Raw genomic sequence first — 22,356 nt, forward strand, 5'->3', positions numbered from 1 at the left:
AACAGGTTCAACAACAAAGGAAAGAGGAATGCTCTCACTACTTGAAATGGAAATGGTCGTCCTCCCAAGAAGTCGAGAAGCTTGAGGTATGAAGAAGTTAATTTTGTAAAGAAAAAATATTTTATCTTATTTCTACCCTCTCCACCGCCTATCCTCCAGATATATTAGATCATTGGTTGATTGATAGTTGTGCCTTAAGGCACTTCACTAGGTACAAAGAATATCTCTCTAACTTGATTGAAAAGAAGATGAATATGGAGATTTTACTTGGGGATAAAGCCACTTATCCTGTGCAAGGAATTGGGACTATTAATGTTCACTTAAATCAAGGTAAAATCCTCCACTTAGAAAAAATGTTATATGTACCTAATCTGATTTAAAAAAAAAAAATGTTGTCTCTATTTCTACTATGGAAGACAAAGGTTTCAAGGTGACATTCATTGATGGGAAGGTTCATGTTTGGAAAAGGAACCTAAGAGATGCATTTACTCTTTCATTCAGGGTTGAAGGTCTCTATCAGGTTGGAGGAAGTCCACTGGGAGTAATGACTTGTGATGCTTCTCTTATGGCAACGTAGATCTATAGTGACAGAATGGAGGTGATCCCAGAATGAACTATAGATCTACGTTGCTTACCTGAGCATAACGTAAGGGATATCCTTGCACTCGGAAGCGCAAGACCCTCCGGACCTTCCCAAGGGATATCCTTACCTTGGGTAGGATACCCTGACCTCCCTTCGCGGGGGCAAGGATGAGGGGACGAACTGCTTTCTGCACCTACCTTCAAATGGCCCGCCTCCTCAGAAGAGCCTGCCCCTCACAGCGGATGAACAACATAAACCAGCAAATCAATGGTAAAGGTCAGATCCTATCAGACCCCATCTACCCCCCCCTATAAGGCCTTACCCGCAGCGTGACTCAAGGCCTGTGGTAAGGTGAACAAGAATCTGACCTAAGGAACATGCTGAAGCGTGACTACAAGCAGCCAGTTATTTCTCTCTTTACTGAAGGTGCTACTTCTGGTTGAAGCCTAGCTTGCCCACTTCGTTGGATCCTGTTAGCTATCTCTCTAACATGCTTGTCAAACCATCCGAATTATGGCACCGAAGATTTGCTCACCTTCACTTCAAATCCTTATCCAATGTAAGGAAGATGGTCACAAGAAAGCCCAAATTCAGCTTAAATCCTAAAGGTGTTCGTCAGGGATTTGAAGTTGGAAAACATACAAGGGGACCATTCCCCTCAAGTGAAAATAAAACCAATGATATTCCTCAATTGGTCCATTCTGATCTATCAGGTATGTTGCCCATGACATCTTTGGGTGGATATTTGTACTATGTTATTTTTGTGGATGAATTCTCTCGCAAAACATGGATCTATTTCTTAAAGAAGAAGGACGAAGTGTTCAAATGGTTTCGTTCTTTCAAAGCCTTGGTCAAGAATCAAACAAGGAAGAAGCTCAAAATATTGAGTACCGATAATGGGACCAAATATGAGTCAAATGAATTCAAAGACTATTGTAGAGAAAATGGCATTAAGGAGACCACTACTGCATATACTCCTGAAAAGATGTTGTCTCTGAAAGGAAGAATCGTACTATTGTGGAAGCCACTCGTGTTATGATTCATGAACAAGGTCTTCCAAAGTTCTTATGGGGAGAAGTTGCCAACACCTTTGTGTATGTCCAAAACCGATGCCCACATCAAGCTTTGGACTTTAAGACACCCAAAGAAGTTTTCACCAGTAAGAAACTTGATGTTTCTCATATTAGAATTTTTGGTTGTCACGTATGTTTTCATGTGTCGAAAGAGAAAAGAAACAAACTAGATGCATCTGGGAAGAAAGGCACCTTTGTGGGCTACAATGAAACTTCGAAGGCATATCGAAACTATACGTCTAGTCAAAGGGAACAGGAATAAAGTCATGATGTCACTTTCGATGAAGATTTTGCTCTTAAAAAGATCTAAGATCTTCCTATCCCTAGAAAGAACAATGATGATGTTGATGTAGAAAAGCAAGATGAACCTCTATTTGATGAACCAATGCTCGACATTGAAGTTCCGATGGATCGCATTGATCAACCTCCTAGTGAGCCCTATACTTCAAGAAAAAGACCTTGTGGCTCAAAGATACTCTTGAAGATGTTGAGAAACATATTGCACCGAGGCAGATATTTCGTGAAAGCAAGAAGCCCAGTAGGTACCAAGGGTATTTAGCTGCAATGACTACCATTGTACAATCTGAGCCTTGTACATTCAAATGTCATGAAACAATAAGTTTGGAAGGATGTGATGAACGAGGAGTATGAGTCGATCATGAAGAATGATGTCTAACATGTGGTTCCTAGACCCAAGGACAAGTCAGTGGTCACTTCAAACTGTCTCTACAAGATCAAACATGGAGCTGATGGGAGTGCTAAGAAATTCAAAGCCAGATTTGTAGCTTGAGGCTTCTCTCGAAACAAAGTAGTAAACTACGATGAGATATTTGCACAAGTTTCCTAATATACCACCATTCATTCGATCATAGCCCTTATCGCTTCGCAAGGATGGAGCCTACACCAGATGGATGTCAAAACTGTCTTCTTGCATCGTTCACTTAACAAGGAAGTCTATGTGGAGCAACCCAAGGGGTTCAAGGTTCAAGACCGTGAGACACATGTATGCAAGTTGAAGAAAGCCCTCTATGGGTTGAGGCAAGCCCCTAGGGCTTGGTATGAGAGGATCGATAGTTATCTTATGAAGTTGGGATTTACAAGGAGCATGTTGATTTGGGGTAGAATCGGATGTGCTCTAAGCCTCAAATTTTGCAGGGAGGCTTGGGCACAGGTATTCCAAAGAACCCAGAAAGTGTTTTGGGAAATTCCACCCAGAAGTGATTTTATTAAAATAATTAATACTTTTAATGGGGTTCTATTGAAGCCCCGAAAATCGGGTCTACAACAAGGGGGATACCCACTCACTCCGAACCTTGGTTGGTAGCTCCTTTTCTGTTTGGTATAGCAGGTCCGACTGGGGATATGGGACCAGTTTCCCAATTTCCGTGTGTGTGAGAAAGATGAATACTTTTGTTTCTAACAGTTTCTAAATGGAATACTTCTACTCTAATTCTAATCTAATAATAAGGAAAATATATTCTAATAAACAGAAATATGTAAATTTATGCCAACCCGGGGTGTGATCTTTCTTCTATGCAATCTAAAATGATTTCAAACAACAACTGGTAATAAAGATCATTCAGCTATTATGAGAAAAGAATTCAATAAAGATGAACCACTTCGCATAAAAAGTTAGACGAAACAGTTGTGAAAAACATATCGCATAATGGGCTATTCATACACTAAGCATAAATAAATAGCTATCACCGTACAAAAGTGCCAAATGATAACTCAAGCATTCATACCTTAATATATAAATAACTGAACTGGAAATCACTCTAACACAAGGCAGAAATAGTTAAGAGATAGAAATACCATTTATAACTAGTCCTACTCATGAGCTTCAAGTGATCACGATTTATTTCTCCTTGATCAAATATCCACTAAGAGTACAAAAGTGCAACATCAGTAGCATATATCAAATGAAAACATCAATAAATCATGTTCCATTCATTCATCAAAACCTCCTCAGATGGTACAAAAGTGCATGTTCTGGGGATAAGTTTTTGATAAATTTCAGGACTCTTTTCTAAATGCATGAAAATGGTTTAAATACTACTAACTAATTCTAAAAATAAATTATTACAAAAATATAGGATGCGGTTTAAATGACCGTCATCTTTTCAGGAAAATAAAACAAAATTAAAGCTAAAATTGAATATAAAATTAAACTACTTCTGTATTTGGTCCTTGAAATCGCACGCATGTGGCATCTGTTTGAGAAGAGCTGGCTGGCTGACTTCCGCTTTTAGCTGAGCTGAGAAAACAAAATCGACAAGAGCTGGCGCCATTTTTCCGGCTGAATTAATGATACACTTTAACAGTCATCCACTAGCTATGTGGCTTTACCAAGTATGCCTAGTAATAATCCCAGTTCAACTTGGTTAACCCTTGGATTGCTTTTGCCTTTTCTTGAACTCTCTGTTTCCAATCTGCCTCTAGCGTTACTTTCTTGCGATTTTCAGGACTTGCAGGTGACTGGGCAACCAACAGCTTTTCTTTTCTAGAAATTTTTCTCAGCGATGCGCAATTAGCGCTACTGCGTCCGTTTCTTGATCTGGGTTTCCTTGATGCGTTTTTCGCCTTTTGCGCTTTTTTCTTCCAGCAGATATAAAGTTCAATATTTGTAAACATAACAGTTCCGTAAGCTCTTGACCTTGAGTTTTAAACTATCTATTTCTAATTTCTGCACTGTCCAGTATCCACTTGACCATGTCCGTGTATGGGAGGATTTTTGGCCTTGCTGCTATCCGGTGTAAGAATGAGCAAGCTAGCTCTGTAAGGGATGCTTCTAAAGAACCATTTGAGCCCGCGGTAGCAACTACTTCCATTACTATGGGATTCTCCTCTTCGAGCAGATTATACATGCCTTCCCACGTAGCTATTCCCGCGTCTCTGTTACAGGTCGTGTCTGTATACAAGGGCGCCATTTCCTTTTCTTCAGTGCTCGGGGCTTTGCTTTTCTTTCCCATTTTATCCAGCATATTGCTTTGTATTGGCCTCTGTTCTCCGTTCCTGCAATTCAAAAATGAAGTGAACATGAATGACAAGGAAGGGTGATGGGAAAGTTTTAAATGCCACAGACATACCAAGTATACCACCTTACGTGAAATGATTCTTTGAAAAGCACGCACCCATATTCCTTTAATAACTGACAACTAACTCATTTATTAGCATTAAAGCACATAACCAAGTGTCAGCTTATGGAAAATACTTTTCTTGAATAGCGTGCCCGAAAGATCTGCGATGGAGCGATTTTGCGATTTGCTTCGCAACATCGCAGATCGCAACATCGCAAAATCGCAGAATCGCAAAGTTAGCGACTCATGACATCGCATTATCGTATTATCATTGCATCGCTGTATCGCAAAATCGCAATATCGCAAATCGCATAATGTTATGCATCACAATATTTGTTAACCTATTTTCTGCGAAATATGATCTGGTGATCAGCGTCATCGCATATCGGCAAATTGAAGTGTTTCAATGTGAGTTGTGCTGAATGCGATGCGATATCTATTTATTATCGCATATCGCGATCTCGCAAATGTTGGAATTGTGCTTATAAGGTGGCATCCCGCTATCTTATGCGATGCGATATTTCCTAAGGAAAGATTTGCATTTTACCTTATCATAAAACTTAGCTTTTTTAGATTTTCCAAGGGAGGTTTCCTAAGCTTATGATGGTAATTTTATTTGAAAAGGAAACTTAACCACTACTTTGATTTCTTAGATTTTTAACTAAGGGTCCCCACTTATTTAGTATTAGGAATAACACTAAATAAGAAGGGGGGTTGTTGCTGGCCACAACAGGTTCCTAACTCTAAACTTAGAAAAATTAAAATATTAATGGGTATTAATCTAATCAGGGGTGAAACTTCTATAAAAAGCCATGGATCAATCCAAAATGATCTGAGCCTTTAATTATGTTTTAATCTAGGCCGTTGGTTGTCCAACAAGAAGATATAAGAAGGGGCTTGAGGGTCATTTGGAAAACACATAGAGAGATGGAGAAAATCGATTTTCTGAAGTGAAGTTCTTAGGAGGACAAATCGATTGAGAACTCTTGCAGTTGAGTGAAAGGGATAGCAGCTTCCAGAGAGATATATTCTCAACCGGAGATACACCAGCAGAGAGAGGCAATAAGTGATCCAGATGCCTTGACGTAAAGGCTGACGCAGGGCCAGAAGGGCCACGCAGAAGTGATGGAGAAGGAGAGAGAGAGTCGAAACTCAGAGCAGAGGGTTGGTTTCAGCAGTCGGAAGCCAGGGTGTGAAACTGGGACGCTGAGAGAAGTGACTTTGGGTTACTGATCGATTCCCCAGTTGGGTGATGCATTGCCTGACAGGGTTGACATTGGGACATCGTAGAGGCATCACAAGGCTACTGCAGTGCCTGCCAAGGGCACCTCATCCAACAGCCAGAACAACCAAGACTTTCTCTCAGTGATTGTGTGAGGTAAACTCATAAAGTTTCCGCCAGTATGCCTCTCTGTAACTGAATAACCCTGTGAGGTATTCAATGATGTATTCAGATTTTATACTACTTAATAATAATAAACCCTAAGAGTTGTTGCACCGGTTTTCCTGCATTGGGTTTTTCTAGGGACTTTTGTCCAAAAATAATTGTGTCCTATGTGCTTCTATTTTCCTTCCTCAATTTCTATGTTTCGTAATCATATTTAATTGGTGTAGGTTGCTTCAGTAATTTACTTCAATGTTTCATGAAGAAATCTGAAATAAACTTGTAATGTAATTTACAATTTAGGTGAAGTTGATTTAGCTAGTTGCAGAAGGATTCCTGAGATTGTTAGATCTAGGAAATTTCACAAAGCGATGTTGATCCGAACATATACATCAAGGTTGAAAAGGACAGACCTCTCATTATGGTCCTTTATGTGGGTGATCTCCTTCTGGCAGGTGATGTCCCTCTCATTCATCAATGAAAGAGGGAGTTGGCTTCCGAGTTCGGGATGAAGGACTTAGGACTGATGCATTATTTCATAGGGTTGGAGCTCTGGAAAAATCCAGGTGAGATTTTCCTTTCTCAAGGACAATACATTGTAAAGCTACTTGAGATGTGAGATAATGGAATTCAAGTATGTGACTACTCCGATGGAACTCAACTTTATGAAGATATGTGGAAGTGCTATTGGGCCCGGATTCGCGAACCCTAACAAGTATTGTCAACTTGTGGGGGGGTTGATGTTTTTGGCCAACTCATGTCCTGACATATGCTTTGTTGTGAACACATTGAGTCAATGTATGGTCTAGCCTCGTCACATTCATTAGATTGCTGATAATAATCTCTTGAGATATCTCTGGGTCACAATCCACTATGGATTGAGATGTAGGTTTCAACCCTATACAGAAATTACCTGCATACGAATTATAAAACATAGAAAATAAACAATGTGAGATCATAACACATAAAACACATATACACAGAGATTTTCCCCTAGATCCCAAAACCGGGACTACCAGCTTGATTTTTCATTATGTTCCTTTCAATGTTACATTACATATTTATACATGCCGAAGCATTCGATACCATGGACCGAAAACCATCACGTCCAAGAAACATGTGCAAAAATCATGCACAAAACCATAGGGGTCCGCCCATCCTAACATAGGTTCTAAAACCAAAAATTTTCGGGGCGCTGCGCCAGACCCCATAAAGTGGGGTTATGAGTGCCCCTCAAACCCCCTATTAACTATGTGGAAAGAATATAACACAACCCAACATTCTCTCACTTGTTGTTTTCTTTCCACAGGGGGCCATAAGAGAGCTTAGTCATTTTCCCAGCCCTGAAATGCCCATTGTCTCTCTACGCCAAGAGAACTTCTCAGAGCTCATAGATTTTGTCAATGCATCTGCAGTATTCTTCAAAGTGTCCATCTTTACTAGCAACACCTTTTTGTCTTCTATCATATCCCTCAAAAAGTGATACTAAACATCAATGTGCTTTGTCTTTGAATGATATGTAAGGTTCTTTGCCAATAAAATTTCACTTTGGCTGTCACAGTCTATCCTTATAGCTTCCTGTACTAACCCCATACTTGAACACAATCTCCGCAACCAAACTGCTTCCTTGCTTACATGAGTGGCTGTCATGTATTCTGCCTCTGTAGTTGATAGTGCCACTACAGATTGTTTCTTACTCATCCAACTGACTGCACCTCCAAATAGGTTAAACAGATACCCACCTGTAGATCTTCTCTGATCCAGATCTCCAACCCAGTCTGCATCAACAAAGCCACGAATATCCAACACTCTGTCCAATCCTGGTGATGAGCCCCAAAAATGGGTAACTTATTGGGCTCATTTTTCCTAATTGTTCTTCATCAATCCACCATTTTTCATAGTTTATGCATGTTTTTTTAGTATATTTATGTTAGTTGAACGAATGAGAATAGTCACTTGACCAAGAAGGCTCACACGTGGTTATTGCAGAGTTTTGGACAATTTTTGGACCAAGGCCAAGCATTTATGAGCCAGATGACAACCAAGCATGAAGGAACAAGGGTGAGGATTCGTAGGAAGAGTGTTTCCTGCACTAAATGGCCCCTTCCTCGAATTCTCCACCCTAAGCTCGGAGTTCAATAGGCCACCGAAAAGGATTCCCAAGGGCAGCCGAGCAGTTTTGTGTAAAGTGACTGATCACTGGCAGTTCGAGCAACCGAGCCCCTCGAATTAAGGACAGCTGTTGGAGACCCTCATAGTGCATAATAAATAGGAAGGCTTCCAGCCTTCGTAGGTTACTTTTTTGAACAATTGTATTCTGCACTATAGTGCTGCCAGTTTCTCAGCTCATTTTGTAGCTTCTGCTGTACAACTTCTTTTGTGACATGGTTATTTTTGAGTAATGGAAAGCAGTTTCATTTGGCACCAATTCTGAGCTTCTTCTTAGGAGCCTGCAGCTCTTGGGGTTGGACTCAACCCAAGTGCCAAGGCTTCCTTTGTATACTATTATGTGTTGTTGATGTCTTTATCAAATAATTTTTGTTAAGTAGATTACGGTCTTGCTTGGTTACCTAGGTCATTGTTGATGATTAAAAAGGCTTTTCATGTTCAGATTGGTTTGATAGGTTGATAACCGAGAAGATCTTCAGAAAAAGGCTATCAAGCACCCCTAATATCACCTCTCCCTCCGTGGGACCATGAGCTGGGACCAAGGTGTCGTTACCGCCACCAAAAACACTGTCTTTGCTTCGTCATGCAATTGTTAGTGTTAGATTCTCATTTGTGGAAGTTAATACCAGTTGTGGATACATGTTCAAGTCCATGATTGCTTAGGTTGCATAGCCATTTCACATGATTTTTTTGCCAATAAACTTCTATTCATTTTCTTTGCTGATATTTAGCTCAGATTAGGTTAAAGTAGCTAGGTCTTTGGTTTTCCAAGTCTTTGTTTGAATAGTTTGGAAAATAACTTGCAGAGCACCTGTGATACCTCTTTGCCTACCCCTACTCCATCAATACCGCCTGCTCCGTCCTCTAACTCTAATTCTTGCCTCACATTTGCTAAGTTCCCTCAATTTGACCTAATTTCCATATTTTTGTGCAACATTGCTCTACCCCTCCTTGAACAAATCCAACGATCCTTATCACTCACCTGCTTCGTTTCGCCAGGTTCTGGACCCCTCCACATCATCATCCAAACTCCATACCCACTTCTTCACCTTTTTTTCCTCCATCAACCCTTCAAAATTCCCTTTCGGAACATCCTGTAGAAACATCCTGTAGAAGTTACAGTACATCCTATAGAACCCTTGCAGACTTCCTGTAGAAGCTCACGAAAGCGGTTTCTTGAGATCCGAACACTGTGAAACTCTCTGGAAGGGTGCTAGGGACCCCTTAGGCCCTCTTCTAACCTTCCCAACCTCCTGCAAGCGCCTACTCCATTTCCTTTCGCCAATCAACCTCTGCACAGTCAAAAACAGTTAAAGCACATGCAAAATAATTCTGACAAATTACTCAAAAATGCAAAAAGATGTTTTCTTCATATTTCTCTTCAGAAGTAGCTTAGTCACATGCATTTTACCTTTCTAGAAGTCAATGGCATCCATTTCTGTAGCTTTCATCCTTTTACTTGCACCAGTAGGGTTAGTCGGTAAAACTAGGGTTTGCTAGGGTTTGCATTTCCTTTCAGCTTTCCGCTTCTTTTTGCAAGTAGATTAGCCTCCTTTGAGTTAGCTTTCGTCCATCATATTTAAAAGCTTCTTCTAAGAGCTCATAGAAGTTGGCTTAAGCTCCTAGCGGACTTGTGCCAGCTGATCAAGTGACAATCGCGACAAGAGCTAGTACTTGTGCATATAGCACCGTCGCTTCCAAGTTTGTTACGAACTACCGGGTTGATAAAAGTAAAGAGGGGAGCCCTAGGTGTTGCAACATTATCGCTGCAATACTGGAGCCCACCACCTGGTCTTTCTTGGTAGCACAAACCATAATCACTAGTGCCACGCAAATACTTGAAAACTCGCTTCACTGATGTTCAATGCTCCTTCCCCGGTTTTGACATAAACCTGCTCAATACTCCCACTGCAGGTGTAATCTCTGGTCTAGTACAGACCATTGCATACATCAGGCTACTAACTACACTTGCATATGGAACATGGGACATGTCCTCTTCCTCTTCTTGTGTCTTGGGACACTGTTCAATAGATAACCTCACACCTACAGGAATAGGAACCTTCACCGGTTTACTATCCTGCATATTAAATCTCTGCAATATTGTCTCGACATACTTCCTCTGGTTTAACCAAAGCTTCCTCTTTGCCCGATCTCTTTTAATTTCCATGCCCAAAATATAGTTTGTAGCACCAAGATCTTTCATGTCGAATTTGGAGGACAATTGGGTCTTCAAATCCTTGATAATTTCTTTGTCATTTCCAACCAGCAACATATCATCCACATACAAGACCAAATAAATAACACGGTCACCAATTAATTTAAAATACACACAATGATCTGCTTTGCTTCTGGTGAAGCCAAGTCCCCTTATAAATGTATCAAATTTCTGATACCACATCCTTGGTGACTGTTTTAACCCATACAGAGACTTCTTTAACTTGCATACCAGTTCTTTCTTACCCTTCGCTGCAAAGCCTTTAGGTTGCTTCATGTAGATTTCTTCTTCCAGATCCCTGTGAAGAAATGCTATCTTCACATCCACCTGTTCTACCTCAAAATCAAAAGCAGCAGCAATAGATAAAAGTAATCTAATAGAAGTTACCTTGGCAACAGGAGAAAAAATATCACCAAAATCAATTCCCAGCACCTGGGAATAACCTTTTGCTACCAACCGAGCTTTGTATTTCTCCACTTTTCCTTCTACATTTGTCTTCTTTTTGAACACCCATTTGCTGCCAATGGGTTTCCTTCCAGCCAGCAACTCCACCAGATCCCAAGCCTCATTTTTGTGCAAAGATTCCATTTCATCAACCATGGCCTCTTTCCAGAGTTTTCCATCCTCTGAATCTACTACTTCCTTTACAGTTCTGGGATCATCATCAGTAATAGATAAAGCAAAATTTGAACAGAAAGCAGATGGACTATACCTTTCAGGCTGCCTTCTTTCTCGAACTGATCTTCTCACAATCGAAGTTTGTGGCTCTTCATCTTTTGATTCCTCCTCTATTGTAGAGTCTGATTCTTCCTCCTTTAGCTCAAACTCTATCTTCTCAGGTTCCTTTCGTTGGACTTCATGCTTAATAACATCTTTCACCTCTCTGAACACCACATCTCGGCTGTACACAACCTTCCGTGTGACTGAGTTCCAAAGCTTATAACCCTTTAAACCATCCTTATACCAAATAAAGATGTACTTTTCAGATTTACTATCCAACTTGGTTCATTTCTCCTTTGGAACATGTACATATGCATCACATCCAAATACCCTCAGATGTGAAAGAGAGGGTTTCTTACCGGTCCATACTTCTTGTGGAGTCTTATCCTCCAACGCTGATGAAGGTGACCTGTTGACCAGCTAACATGCAGTATCCACCGCCTCTGCCCAAAATTCTTGTCCTAACCTGGCACCACTGAACATGCTTCTTGCCCTTTCCATCAACGTCTTATTCATTCTTTCTGCAACTCCATTTTGCTGAGGTGTATATGGAGTAGTCTTCTGTCGTGCTATACCACACTTCTTACATAATTCTTCAAATTCCTTACTGCAAAACTCTCCACCATTATTTGTCCTCGGCACCTTTATCTTCTTCTCTGTCTGATTTTCCACAAAAGCCTTAAATTCTTTAAACCTGTCAAAGGCTTCAGATTTCTTCTTAAGGAAATATATCCATGTATTCTTGAGAAATCATCTATAAATGATATATAGTACACAAACTTACCTAGTTATAGAACCTTCACAGGTCCAAACACATCACTGTGCACAAGTTCTAATATTTGTTTCACCCTCTTACTACTAGAGGGGAAACTCACCCGATTCTACTTCCCATATACACAATTTTCACAGAAATCAAAATCCAGAGAGCTATTACTCATACCTTTACCATGAAATATTCGAAGGCCCTTCTCTCCAATATGTCCAAGCCTTTGATGCCACAACATGGTCTTCTCTTCAGAGACCACTAGATTTTCTCTTCACTTTCAGGAACCACAGAACTATTGCACCCATCAATAACAGTGCTACCTTACAGCTTGTGCAGAGTTCCAATCCAAACTCCCCGCATCAATACCAGTGCTCTCCGAACCATCTTGCAGGTATCCTTCTCGAACACTGTTTTTACACCTGCATCATCTAGCTTGCTTACAGAAATCAGATTTCTGGCCAATGTAGGGATATGCAGAACACCTGGAAGTGTTCTAACTCTTCGACCTTGCAATTTCAACTTTACTTTTTCGCGACCAACGATTCTAGCCTTCCTATCATCCCCTAAGAAGACATCACCACCATCATATTTCTCATACTCGCAAAACCACTCTCTATGGGGAGTGAAGTGAAAGGATGCCCCTGAGTCAATCAACCATGCCTCATGATCTACATGTGTACTTGAAGAAACTAAGTACACATCCCCACTTTCATCTGAGGTGGTTTTTGCCTCTGCAGAAGGAGCCTCATCAGATCCCTTTCCTTTGTCAGGAGCTTTAGATTTACAGTTCCTTTTGTAGCGCCATTCCTTTCCACATTTCCAACACACCACCTTTACAGGTTTTCCTAGAGATTTAAATCTCCCTTTAGATTTAGATCTCCCACTCGATGACTTATTTTTGTTTCTGTTCTGGGTCCACCCTTGTACAGACAAAGCATCACCATTTTGGCTCTCCATATTTTTCTGTCTCATCTCCTCCATCAGCAAGGATGAGACTATTTCATCAAAATGCAAGGCAGTTGCATTGCTACCTATTGCAATAACCAGACTATCCCACGAATCTGGTAAAGAACACAACAAACTGATGCACTTATCTTCATCTAAAATTTTAATATCTAACTGACTTACCACAGTATTAAATGCCTTCAGATGCTCTATGACCGAGTCTCCATCTTTCATCCTCAGGTTATACAACTTTTTCCGCAGGAACAGTTTATTCACCAGAGACTTAGATTGGTACAAAGTCCCTAACTTATCCCACAAATCCTTCGCTGTAGCTTCCCATGATACATTCAACAATACTGAATCTGAGACACACAATCGTATTGTGCTCTTTGCCTTCCGATCCAACTTCTTCCATTCTTCATTGGACACTTCTGTTGGTTTAATACCTGGATCTCCCGCGATCCACTGATCTTTATCCACTAACAGATCCTCCATCTTGAGTTTCACAACTCAAAACTCTGACCATTAAATTTCTAGATCTCTATCTTTCCACTGCTCGCCATCTTCTTTCACCACCAAATCGATCTCGTAGATCTCCCACTGAACAGGGTCTACCACAGGCCTGAGCGAAACCCCTCACCAACAAAGGCATCCCCTTGAAGCCAAAACAGCTTTGATACCAAATGTAGATTTTAACCCTGTACAAAAATTACCTGCATACGAATTCTAAAACACAGAAAATAAACAATGCGAGATCATAACACATAAAACACATATACACAGATTTTCCCTTGGATCCCAAGACCGGGACTACAGCTTGATTTTTCATTATGTTCATTTCAATGTTACAATACATATTTATACATGCCAAAGCATCCAATACCATGGACCAAAAACCATCGCGTCCAATACTATGGACCGAAAACCATCGTGTCCAAAAAACATGTGCGAAAATCATGCACAAAACCATAGGTGGGTCCGCCCAACCTAACATAGGTTCCAAAACCAAAATTTTCCGAGGCACTACCCCAGACCCCATAAAGTGGGGTTATGGGTGCTCCTCAAACCCCCTATTAACTACATGGAAAGAATATAACACAACCCAACATGAGATACACTGTCGGGAATTTGAGGCTACATGGATATATAAATGATGACTGGGCTGGTAGTGTTGTGGATCCTAAGAGCATGTCTGGGTGTTGCCTCTCTTTGGAATCTGCTTCTATATCTTGGATGAGGAAGAAGCAGAAATCGGTTGCACTAAGCACCGTCGAGGCCGAATACATTGTTTCAAGTATGGCCCGTTGTGAAGCAATCTGGTTGAGGAAGCTCTTCAGTGAGCTATTTGAGCACGTGATAGATACCACAATGATCTTCTACGACAACCAAAGTGGGATTCATCTATCAGAGAATCTCGTGTTTCACAACTGCTCCAAGCACATTGATATCATGCACCACTTTATCTGGGATATGGTACAACGAGGAGAAATAAGGCTCCAACACATTAGAATAGATGAGCAGGTCACGGACATTCTCACGAAGCCTTTGGGTAAGGTCCAATTCTTAATCTTCCAAGAGAACCTTGGAGTCGTGGAACGACCCTCCTATGAGAGTCCCGTATGAATTGGACACTAAGCTTTGGGAGCTCCTGAGGCTTGGGGTACTTCTAGGAGCTATGAGCAACCATAGGGTGAATGGTTCACCTTCCCCTAGTGGTGCGTTGGATACAAGGTGAGTGGTTCACCTTCCCCTACGATTAACATATGCATAGGATGAGTGGTTCACCTTCTCCTATGGCATATCAACAAGATGAGTGGTTTACCATCTCTTGCAGATGCCCTGGCACACATCCTACCCATATAGTCCAGGACCCATGGGAAGTACCTCTCATCTGGCCAATGAGTTGGGAAAAGATGGTTAGGGACCATAACACTACAGATGGACGCATCGTATACTGTCGTACTCCCTATGACTAGGATACATTGTGTTCAACAACTTGATCTAAGATCAAGGACTGACTTTTGTTTGTGGAGAGTGATATGATATTATGACTCACTCTCGAACACTTCTTTTTCGTTATTACTTCATTATTCAACAGAGAAGAGCAGTTAGGTGACGACAGGGATGGTACATGATGATAGGATGGCATGATGACATATGGATTGGTAGGTGGAATTCTCCCTAGTTGAGAGAGAGTGCTAAAATTGGCAACTAGGGCCAACTTCCACCTCAGGACAACTCATATGATGGAGATGATTATTTCATTGGATTCTTATTTTTGAGAGTTACAATTTTGATATAAAGATCATCTCATTTTGATAAGCATAAATGGAATTTTGAATTTATTCTTTCTAATGGATAAATTGTCAATGCCAACCTCAATAAAATGTAGGCTCATCAAGCCCAATGGATGTCTCTCCTCAGCCTCAACGAAGTGTATAAATAGAAGTGACCCTTCTCTCATTTGGACATCATCTCAACTCATCACATCTTCTCTCTCCTCTCTTGATTAGTTCATACAACTAGGAGGCTCTCTACTTCGCACGTTTGGAAGAGGATAGAATTCCAGTCTAGTTTTGGAAGCCAAAAATTTTAGAGATTAGGGCATGCATTAACCAACGTTGACATGGAGTATTTGACTAGCGTTGAATTCGATTTTATGGGCAGAATTCTGATTTCTGTAAGCCACATTCATTAGCACATGTTTTGAGGTGTTTGATGATTGTTTGACCGTGTTGACTACAACGTTGACTTTCTAGTTTGACCACAAAATTTACAGCAAACTTTGACGGGTTGACCAAGTTTTTGGGTTAACTAACTCCCTTGGTAGGCCGCATTCTTCTACTGTTGACCAAGCTGCTTGGAGGACCTTCTGGGGCAACTTTGACCATTGTTCACTTTCTGGTTAGGGCTGCATTGACAGTTGATTTGACTAGTGATTTGGTAGGATTGTTTTGAACATGTAATTTTGATATTTGTACTCTCTCTCTACTGAACTATTGAAGAATAATAAGATTTGATCAAAGGGTTTCCCCACATTGGGGTTTGTCCCTGGCATCCACCACATCTTGTGTCCTCTTGTCTTGGCTTGTCTTTTCACATGTTTTTATGTTCTGTCTGCGTTACTATCAAGGTGTTTATGTTAATATGATTGCTATTGGATATAATTGAAAATTATCATTGGGTTGTTAAGGGAACATTGAAGTATATTGTGCTAAAGCATAGAACATACCATTGTTATCTAAAATTAACACCACCTTGCATATAAGAGGATGAATAATAAAGAACTCCATTAAGGATACTATTGACCCTCTATTTTCCAAGTTTCCAAACAATACATGAAGAGATGTGACAATGTTTCATGGATGGGAAGTCTTGTCAAATCAAATGAAATGCCATTATAAACACAACTACATATAAAACCCTTTGAAAAATGGGCTCTTAATTTCACTAGACCCACTAACCCTCCATCTTGATGAAACTCCTAGATCCTAGTCCGCACAAATTATGTTACAAAGTGGACAAAAGCAAGGACATTACCAGCAACAACAAAACAAGTAGTAATAGATTTTCTCCATGACATTACCAGCAACAACAAAACAAGTAGTAATAGATTTTCTCCATGGAGAATATTTGTTAGAATTTAAGTACCATGAAAGGTTGTTAGTGATGGAGGAACACAATCCACTTCAAGATTCATTAAGGGTATCATGGAAACATATAAGATCAAACATACGGTGACAATTCCATATCATATGTAGGCCAATATCAAACATACGGTGACAATTCCATATCATATGTAGGCCAATGGGTAGGTGGAAGGGGCATAAAATTATTGAGGCCATCATAACAAAGAACTTTCAACTCTACCTCAAGGACTACGTAGAAAAACTTCTTAAATCATTATAGGCCTACCAAACGACATTGAAAAATACCACTGGTTGCAATCCATTTGAGCTAGTATATGGAAAGAGAGTCCTTCACCAATAAAGACAAATGTATAGACCCCGAGGTCGACAATGCAACTTGGCATGAACTCATCCAAGGCATAGCAATAAATAATTCTTCAAATCAATGAGCTGGATGAACTTTGTCAAGTGGTGCTACATCGGGAAGCCATTACTCAACAACAGAAAGCTCTATGGCATGATAAGATCATAAAGAAGAAAAGATTCTACAGTTTTAGATTGGTCCTTGTCGTTCGAATCAATATTTAAGGACTTCAAAGAAAAATATCATATTGCTTGGCTTAGCCCATACAAGATCGACATTATATATGATAATGGGTCCATTAAGCTTTGTACCAATGATGAACAAAGTGTTGAGCATAGTGTTTCCATTGATGTCAAATGAGAAAGGTAGACAAATGCATGGTGATGTCAAGTTCAGGGGGAGTCCTATGGTTGCTACAACATTCAGTAGAGAACCATCATAGTAGAAAGTTATGTAAAAATGTTATAAAATATTATAGCTCTAATGGTTGGATGGCCAAGCATTTGAGAGAAATTTCTGCCTAGAGACCAGCTCATATGTATATGGAAATGCCTCAATTGGATAGTGCTATGAAAAAGCTTTCCAACGGTATGTTGAAGTCTAGAAAAGGCCTTCTAGATTAGGAGTTACAACCATACAAAGTATGCATATTGAAAGCTCAACAAGCAAGGATCCACAACTCAAGGTTCCTCCTCCCTTGAGTTTTGTTCGAAAGATTCTTCCATTGAAGACTTACACGGATTATGCACTGAGGTTGGGACTTAGGTGATTCGGGCCATGTTGGAAATATGGCCTTGTTGTAGAAGTTTGAAAAGGGAAATCCTCCCCAACCCCCAACTTGTGTGAGACCTGATCTTAGTCATGCCTTGTCAAAGGTCAAGCTACGCAACAAAGTTCGGCAGGAGAATAAAGCCCCAATCCCCGACCTTCGACCAATGTGGGACCTTGTTCAGGAAAACAATGGGCAAAAGTGATATGTGGAGCACAAGGAGCAACCAAAATGACTAATGATGTTAGCTCAAGGTGATACGATGGTAGAGGAAGAGGAACACTTGGCATGTGTTTTGGCACTTTCAAGAGGCTACGTGGGCCAAATCCAAGTGACACATGTCACAATGCAAAACATGCCACGTGGCTCTATTGAAGTGAGCATGACATAATTGTGATGTAAGCTGATGATGTGGCAGAGTTCTCGAGATATGTGTTAGGAGGTTGGTTTGGTGAAGTTTTCCTAAGTCATGCCTCCAAGCTCGACAGGGCTCTGAGCTAGTCGGGCATGTCGGGCCTCCAAGACTATTCAAGTACTTAGAGGTAAATACAAATGGATAGCAGGAAGAGCGAGCTGATTCACGACCCTATGACTCGTATTGAAAGGCATGCCCAAGGCATGATAACGGAGCAACGCCTGCAATAATGAACACCATCCCTAATCTTTAATGACGACTAAGGAGAATTGATAAGGTGGGCAATAAGCACGCAATAAGGACCATGACCTACAAAATAATGAATGGAGAGAGATGTTATCTGAACGAGCAAATTTAATGATGGAACGAAGAATTAATTATATGGATTGCAAAACCTTCAAAATATGTTCTCGAACTTATTACAGTCGAATCTGCTCTTAGAAGCTAAACAAAGAAACAATAGAGACCATACTTATCCTAGTTGGGTGAGTGAACTAATCACATATGCAAGCTCTTAATTGAAGACCAAAATGCCATGGTGTGCATTAAAGGTGTTGGTTGATGCACTAAGAAAGTGTAATGTTCACTATGCCATTGCTGAGAAAAAATCTATGGGAACATAGAGTCATCGGGGGAAGGAGCTATGTATGTTGAGTGAAGAGTGTAGACTGTTGAAAGTGAGCATGTACGTAATAGAAGAGATATGGTTGCCAAGAACTGATAATCATATTAAGAAACTAGTGGCCAAGACAAAAGCCAATTTAAGAGTGAAGCGTGTAGTGTGAATAAGGCCTGTAGCGTAGAGAGGAAGGTGCAATGTGGAATAGTTGACCTAGTTTTTGTACTTTTGTGCAACTGTTATGGGCCTTTGTTTTCTCATGTTGAAAATTGTACAAAAAGTTGAACAACTGGCTAAAGCAAGTGGTGGCCTGCATTCATAAGAGGGTGCATTCATTGGAGCCTCTTGTAAGTGGGTGCTCACAAACATATTGATATTCAATACGAGCTTAAATAAAGTCGTAATAACAAATAGATTGGTGGTTTTCTCCCTTTGGGTTTTCACATAAAAGTTTTGTGTCAATATATGCATGTCACTCAATCTGATGGTTTATGTGTCCATGTGAATGGTTTTACATTGTTGCCTATCTATTGTGTTGAGAATGCTCACGAGTAATTTGTGCATTTATGGAAACAAATCAAAAGTTACGTGGAAATCCAAAGATTATCGTAAATGACAAAGATCTCACTTTCACTACAATTTTTTTGACATAACTTTTTTGTTGTCTTAGTACTCAATTAGCTCATAGCTCATCTTATCATCCTCAACCAGATGTGCAAACTGAGATAATGAACAAATGTTTGGAAGTGCATCTTCGTTGCTTTATATCTGATAAACAAACACAATGGTTCAAGTGGTTACCTCTAGTAGAACGGTGGTATAACACTTCCATCCCTCAAGAAAAATGACCCCATTTATGGTGCTTTATGGATATCATCCATCGTCTGTCACTTTATCTTTACGAGAAAATTCTAACGTTCACACAGTAGAATATCACATCAAGCATCAACAACAATGTCTCCAACTATTAAAGGATAACTTGCCTTTGGCACAGAATCAAATGAAACACCAGACATATCAATATCGCGGTGAAAAAAGTTTTGATTCAGTTGATTGGGTATTTTTACGGCTACAGCCATACAAACAAATGCCCCTCAAGCAAGTTAACAAGGATTAATAAGTTATCACCCAAGTACTATGATCCTTACAAGGTGTCGCAAAAGATTGGTACTATGGCATACAAATTGGAGTTGTTTGCATCTTCACAAGTACACCTAGTCTTCCATGTTTTATTCTTAAAGATTGTTATAGGTAACAAGCTCCTAGTTCAAACTATATTGCCAGAACTATATGAGGAAGGAATAATCATATTAAATCTTGAAGTAATCATGGAAACAAGAATCCTATGACTATGGGATTGATCAATTTCAAAGTATTTCATTAAGTGAAAGAACTTACTTGTTGAAGATTCCACTTAGGAGGATGAATGTTACATACAAAATCATCTAGAAGTACTCAAGCGTTGAGACCAACACTTTCTTCAAAGGGCATGTTAAGTCCCTATTCTACTAGTGTAGCCCCCGATTCTTATTGTTGTGTCCCATAGAAGCCCCCTATTATTATTGTTGTGTAGACCCTATTTATATTTTGTCCCCTTAGACTCTTGTATATATCAACAAAGTCTTGTCATTTGAATCATCCAATAATTGTTCATTTATGTGATGTAAAGGCAGGTTTCCCCCTTAACTTATAGCCGTTAATCTATCTTTTTTTTTTTTATCTTTTTGTGTTATTTTCATCTGGATACATAACAAGCAGAGTTCATGGCTCGCAACAAATGAGAATATATTCATCACTCCATAACACAAATAGAGGTGTTCTCCAAAACAATTGTAAAGGGATGTGCTCAGTGGTGGAAACAAGGCACAAAAGATATGTGTCGAAAAGATCAATTCAATCCCAAAAACCTTACAATGGCTTCAGAAAGGGTGCACATATATATCAAATGCAGGAAGCACTGTGAAAATGAATAGAGAGGCCTCAAGTTTCACTACACAATGACCTAGCTACCAACCCCACAATATCGAATTGTTTATATAATTATTAAGAAAGAGGTGCCTACATACTACAAGAAAATTGAGAGAAAATTGAGAGAAAATATCATTCCTTCCCCTATGATGCAAGGGATGTTAATTACAACATCAACAACTTCCATGGGGGTCACTCTAACTTTGATGATTATATGGTTGTATGAGTACATGCAATGCTTTTAGCTGTGGGTTGATAGTAGGTGCCCAAATTGACATCTCCTTTCAACACGCATTCAACACATTTTTGAATGCCTTTTTATCATCTCATACCATCTTATAACTCATTTTTCTCACAACAATGCATTTTTTACCAAGATGCAGCATTTCTCTAATTATGTCAATTTTAATGTTCATTCTCATGTATTACAAAAAGAAGTCTTTTAATGCTAACTAACAAGATTCATGAAAAATACTTCATATAACCTCATGTAGGTACCCCTGGAGACAACAACAAAGGATTTGGAAAAAGTTCAATTGTGACAACACCTTTTTGTTGTTATAACACCTAGTGTTACTGCAACACCTTTATGTTGGTACAACACTACCGCCACATCATTATTGCAACACCTCCATTGAGTTTTTTTTACAACACCTTACTGATACTACAACATGTCTCAAAGTACAAATGTTGCAACATGTCAGTGTTGATGTTGTATATGTCTAAGTACCAATGTTGCAACACATTGGATTACTGATGCTACAACAAATCTATGTACCAATGTTGCAACATGTCAGTGTTGATGTTGTGTATGTCTAAGTACCAATGTTGCAACACATTGGATTACTGATGCTACAACAAATCTATGTACCAATGTTGCAACACATCTAAATACTTGTGCCACAAAACCTTGGCACACCAACAATGCAAGCAATTGCTACATCTCCTTACCTGCAATGTTGAGACTTCATGGATAGTTGTAGTAGTGCGACACAAGTCAACTACCAGATGCACAAATGTCATTACCAGTTGCCCCACAGAATGATTGACCACTTGATTCCAAACAAAGGAAATAATAATGGTGGTTGGTCATCTAACACGGAGAGATTGACCGTAACTAATTTAACCTGAAGGTTAAGTGAGTTGGTAAATGTCTCATTTTTCCATATTTTGACTATGTTGTTGTAACGAAGGGAAAACAACCTGAGGATTAAAGATTCTCATCATTGTCCCTTGATTTCATGATCAAATTGGGAGATTGAAGCATTGTATAAATGCCCCGCTCTACTTGATCCAACAGCAATAAAGAGAAAGAAAAATATTGTAACTACTTTTTGGTTAGTGTTAACTAAAAAGACCTTGTTAGTTCTTGTTCCATTTCCACTATGTGTGCGTGATGCACTGACAGTTTAGGCATGTTGCTGCAAATTTAACCAGTGCCTCGTTTAAGGAGGCAGTCCCTCCTCATTAGTCAGATGTTGTCTATATTTTAGTTATGGTAGTTTATATTTTCATTCACTATTTGATTGGTTTGATTATTTAGTTTGTTTCTTAATTATTCATATTGCTACAACTTGATAAGCAATTTACTCTATTTTCTAATTATTAATGTTCTTGCAAATCATTAAGTGATTTCCTCGGCTTTCCACTATTGTAT

At 39.7% G+C, this 22,356-nt stretch overlaps 1 protein-coding gene across 1 annotated transcript in view; it reads right to left on the reverse strand.

The window, feature by feature from the left end:
- Positions 1-4,408: 4,408 nt before the first annotated feature.
- LOC149218453 (NAC domain-containing protein 54-like) overlaps positions 4,409-22,356 on the reverse strand; it is a 297,338-nt gene continuing 279,390 nt past the window's right edge. Inside the window, exon 6 of the mRNA XM_089384057.1 lies at positions 4,409-4,671. Within this exon, the coding sequence (XP_089240183.1) occupies positions 4,538-4,671 (134 nt within the window). The 3' untranslated portion in view covers positions 4,409-4,537. The remainder of the gene's footprint in view (positions 4,672-22,356) is intronic.

This window comes from Pinus tabuliformis, chromosome Q (assembly GCF_031772625.1).
Source record: "Pinus tabuliformis cultivar Carrire ecotype Pingquan chromosome Q, CPIR1, whole genome shotgun sequence".
Classification (NCBI taxonomy): Eukaryota; Viridiplantae; Streptophyta; class Pinopsida; order Pinales; family Pinaceae; genus Pinus; species Pinus tabuliformis.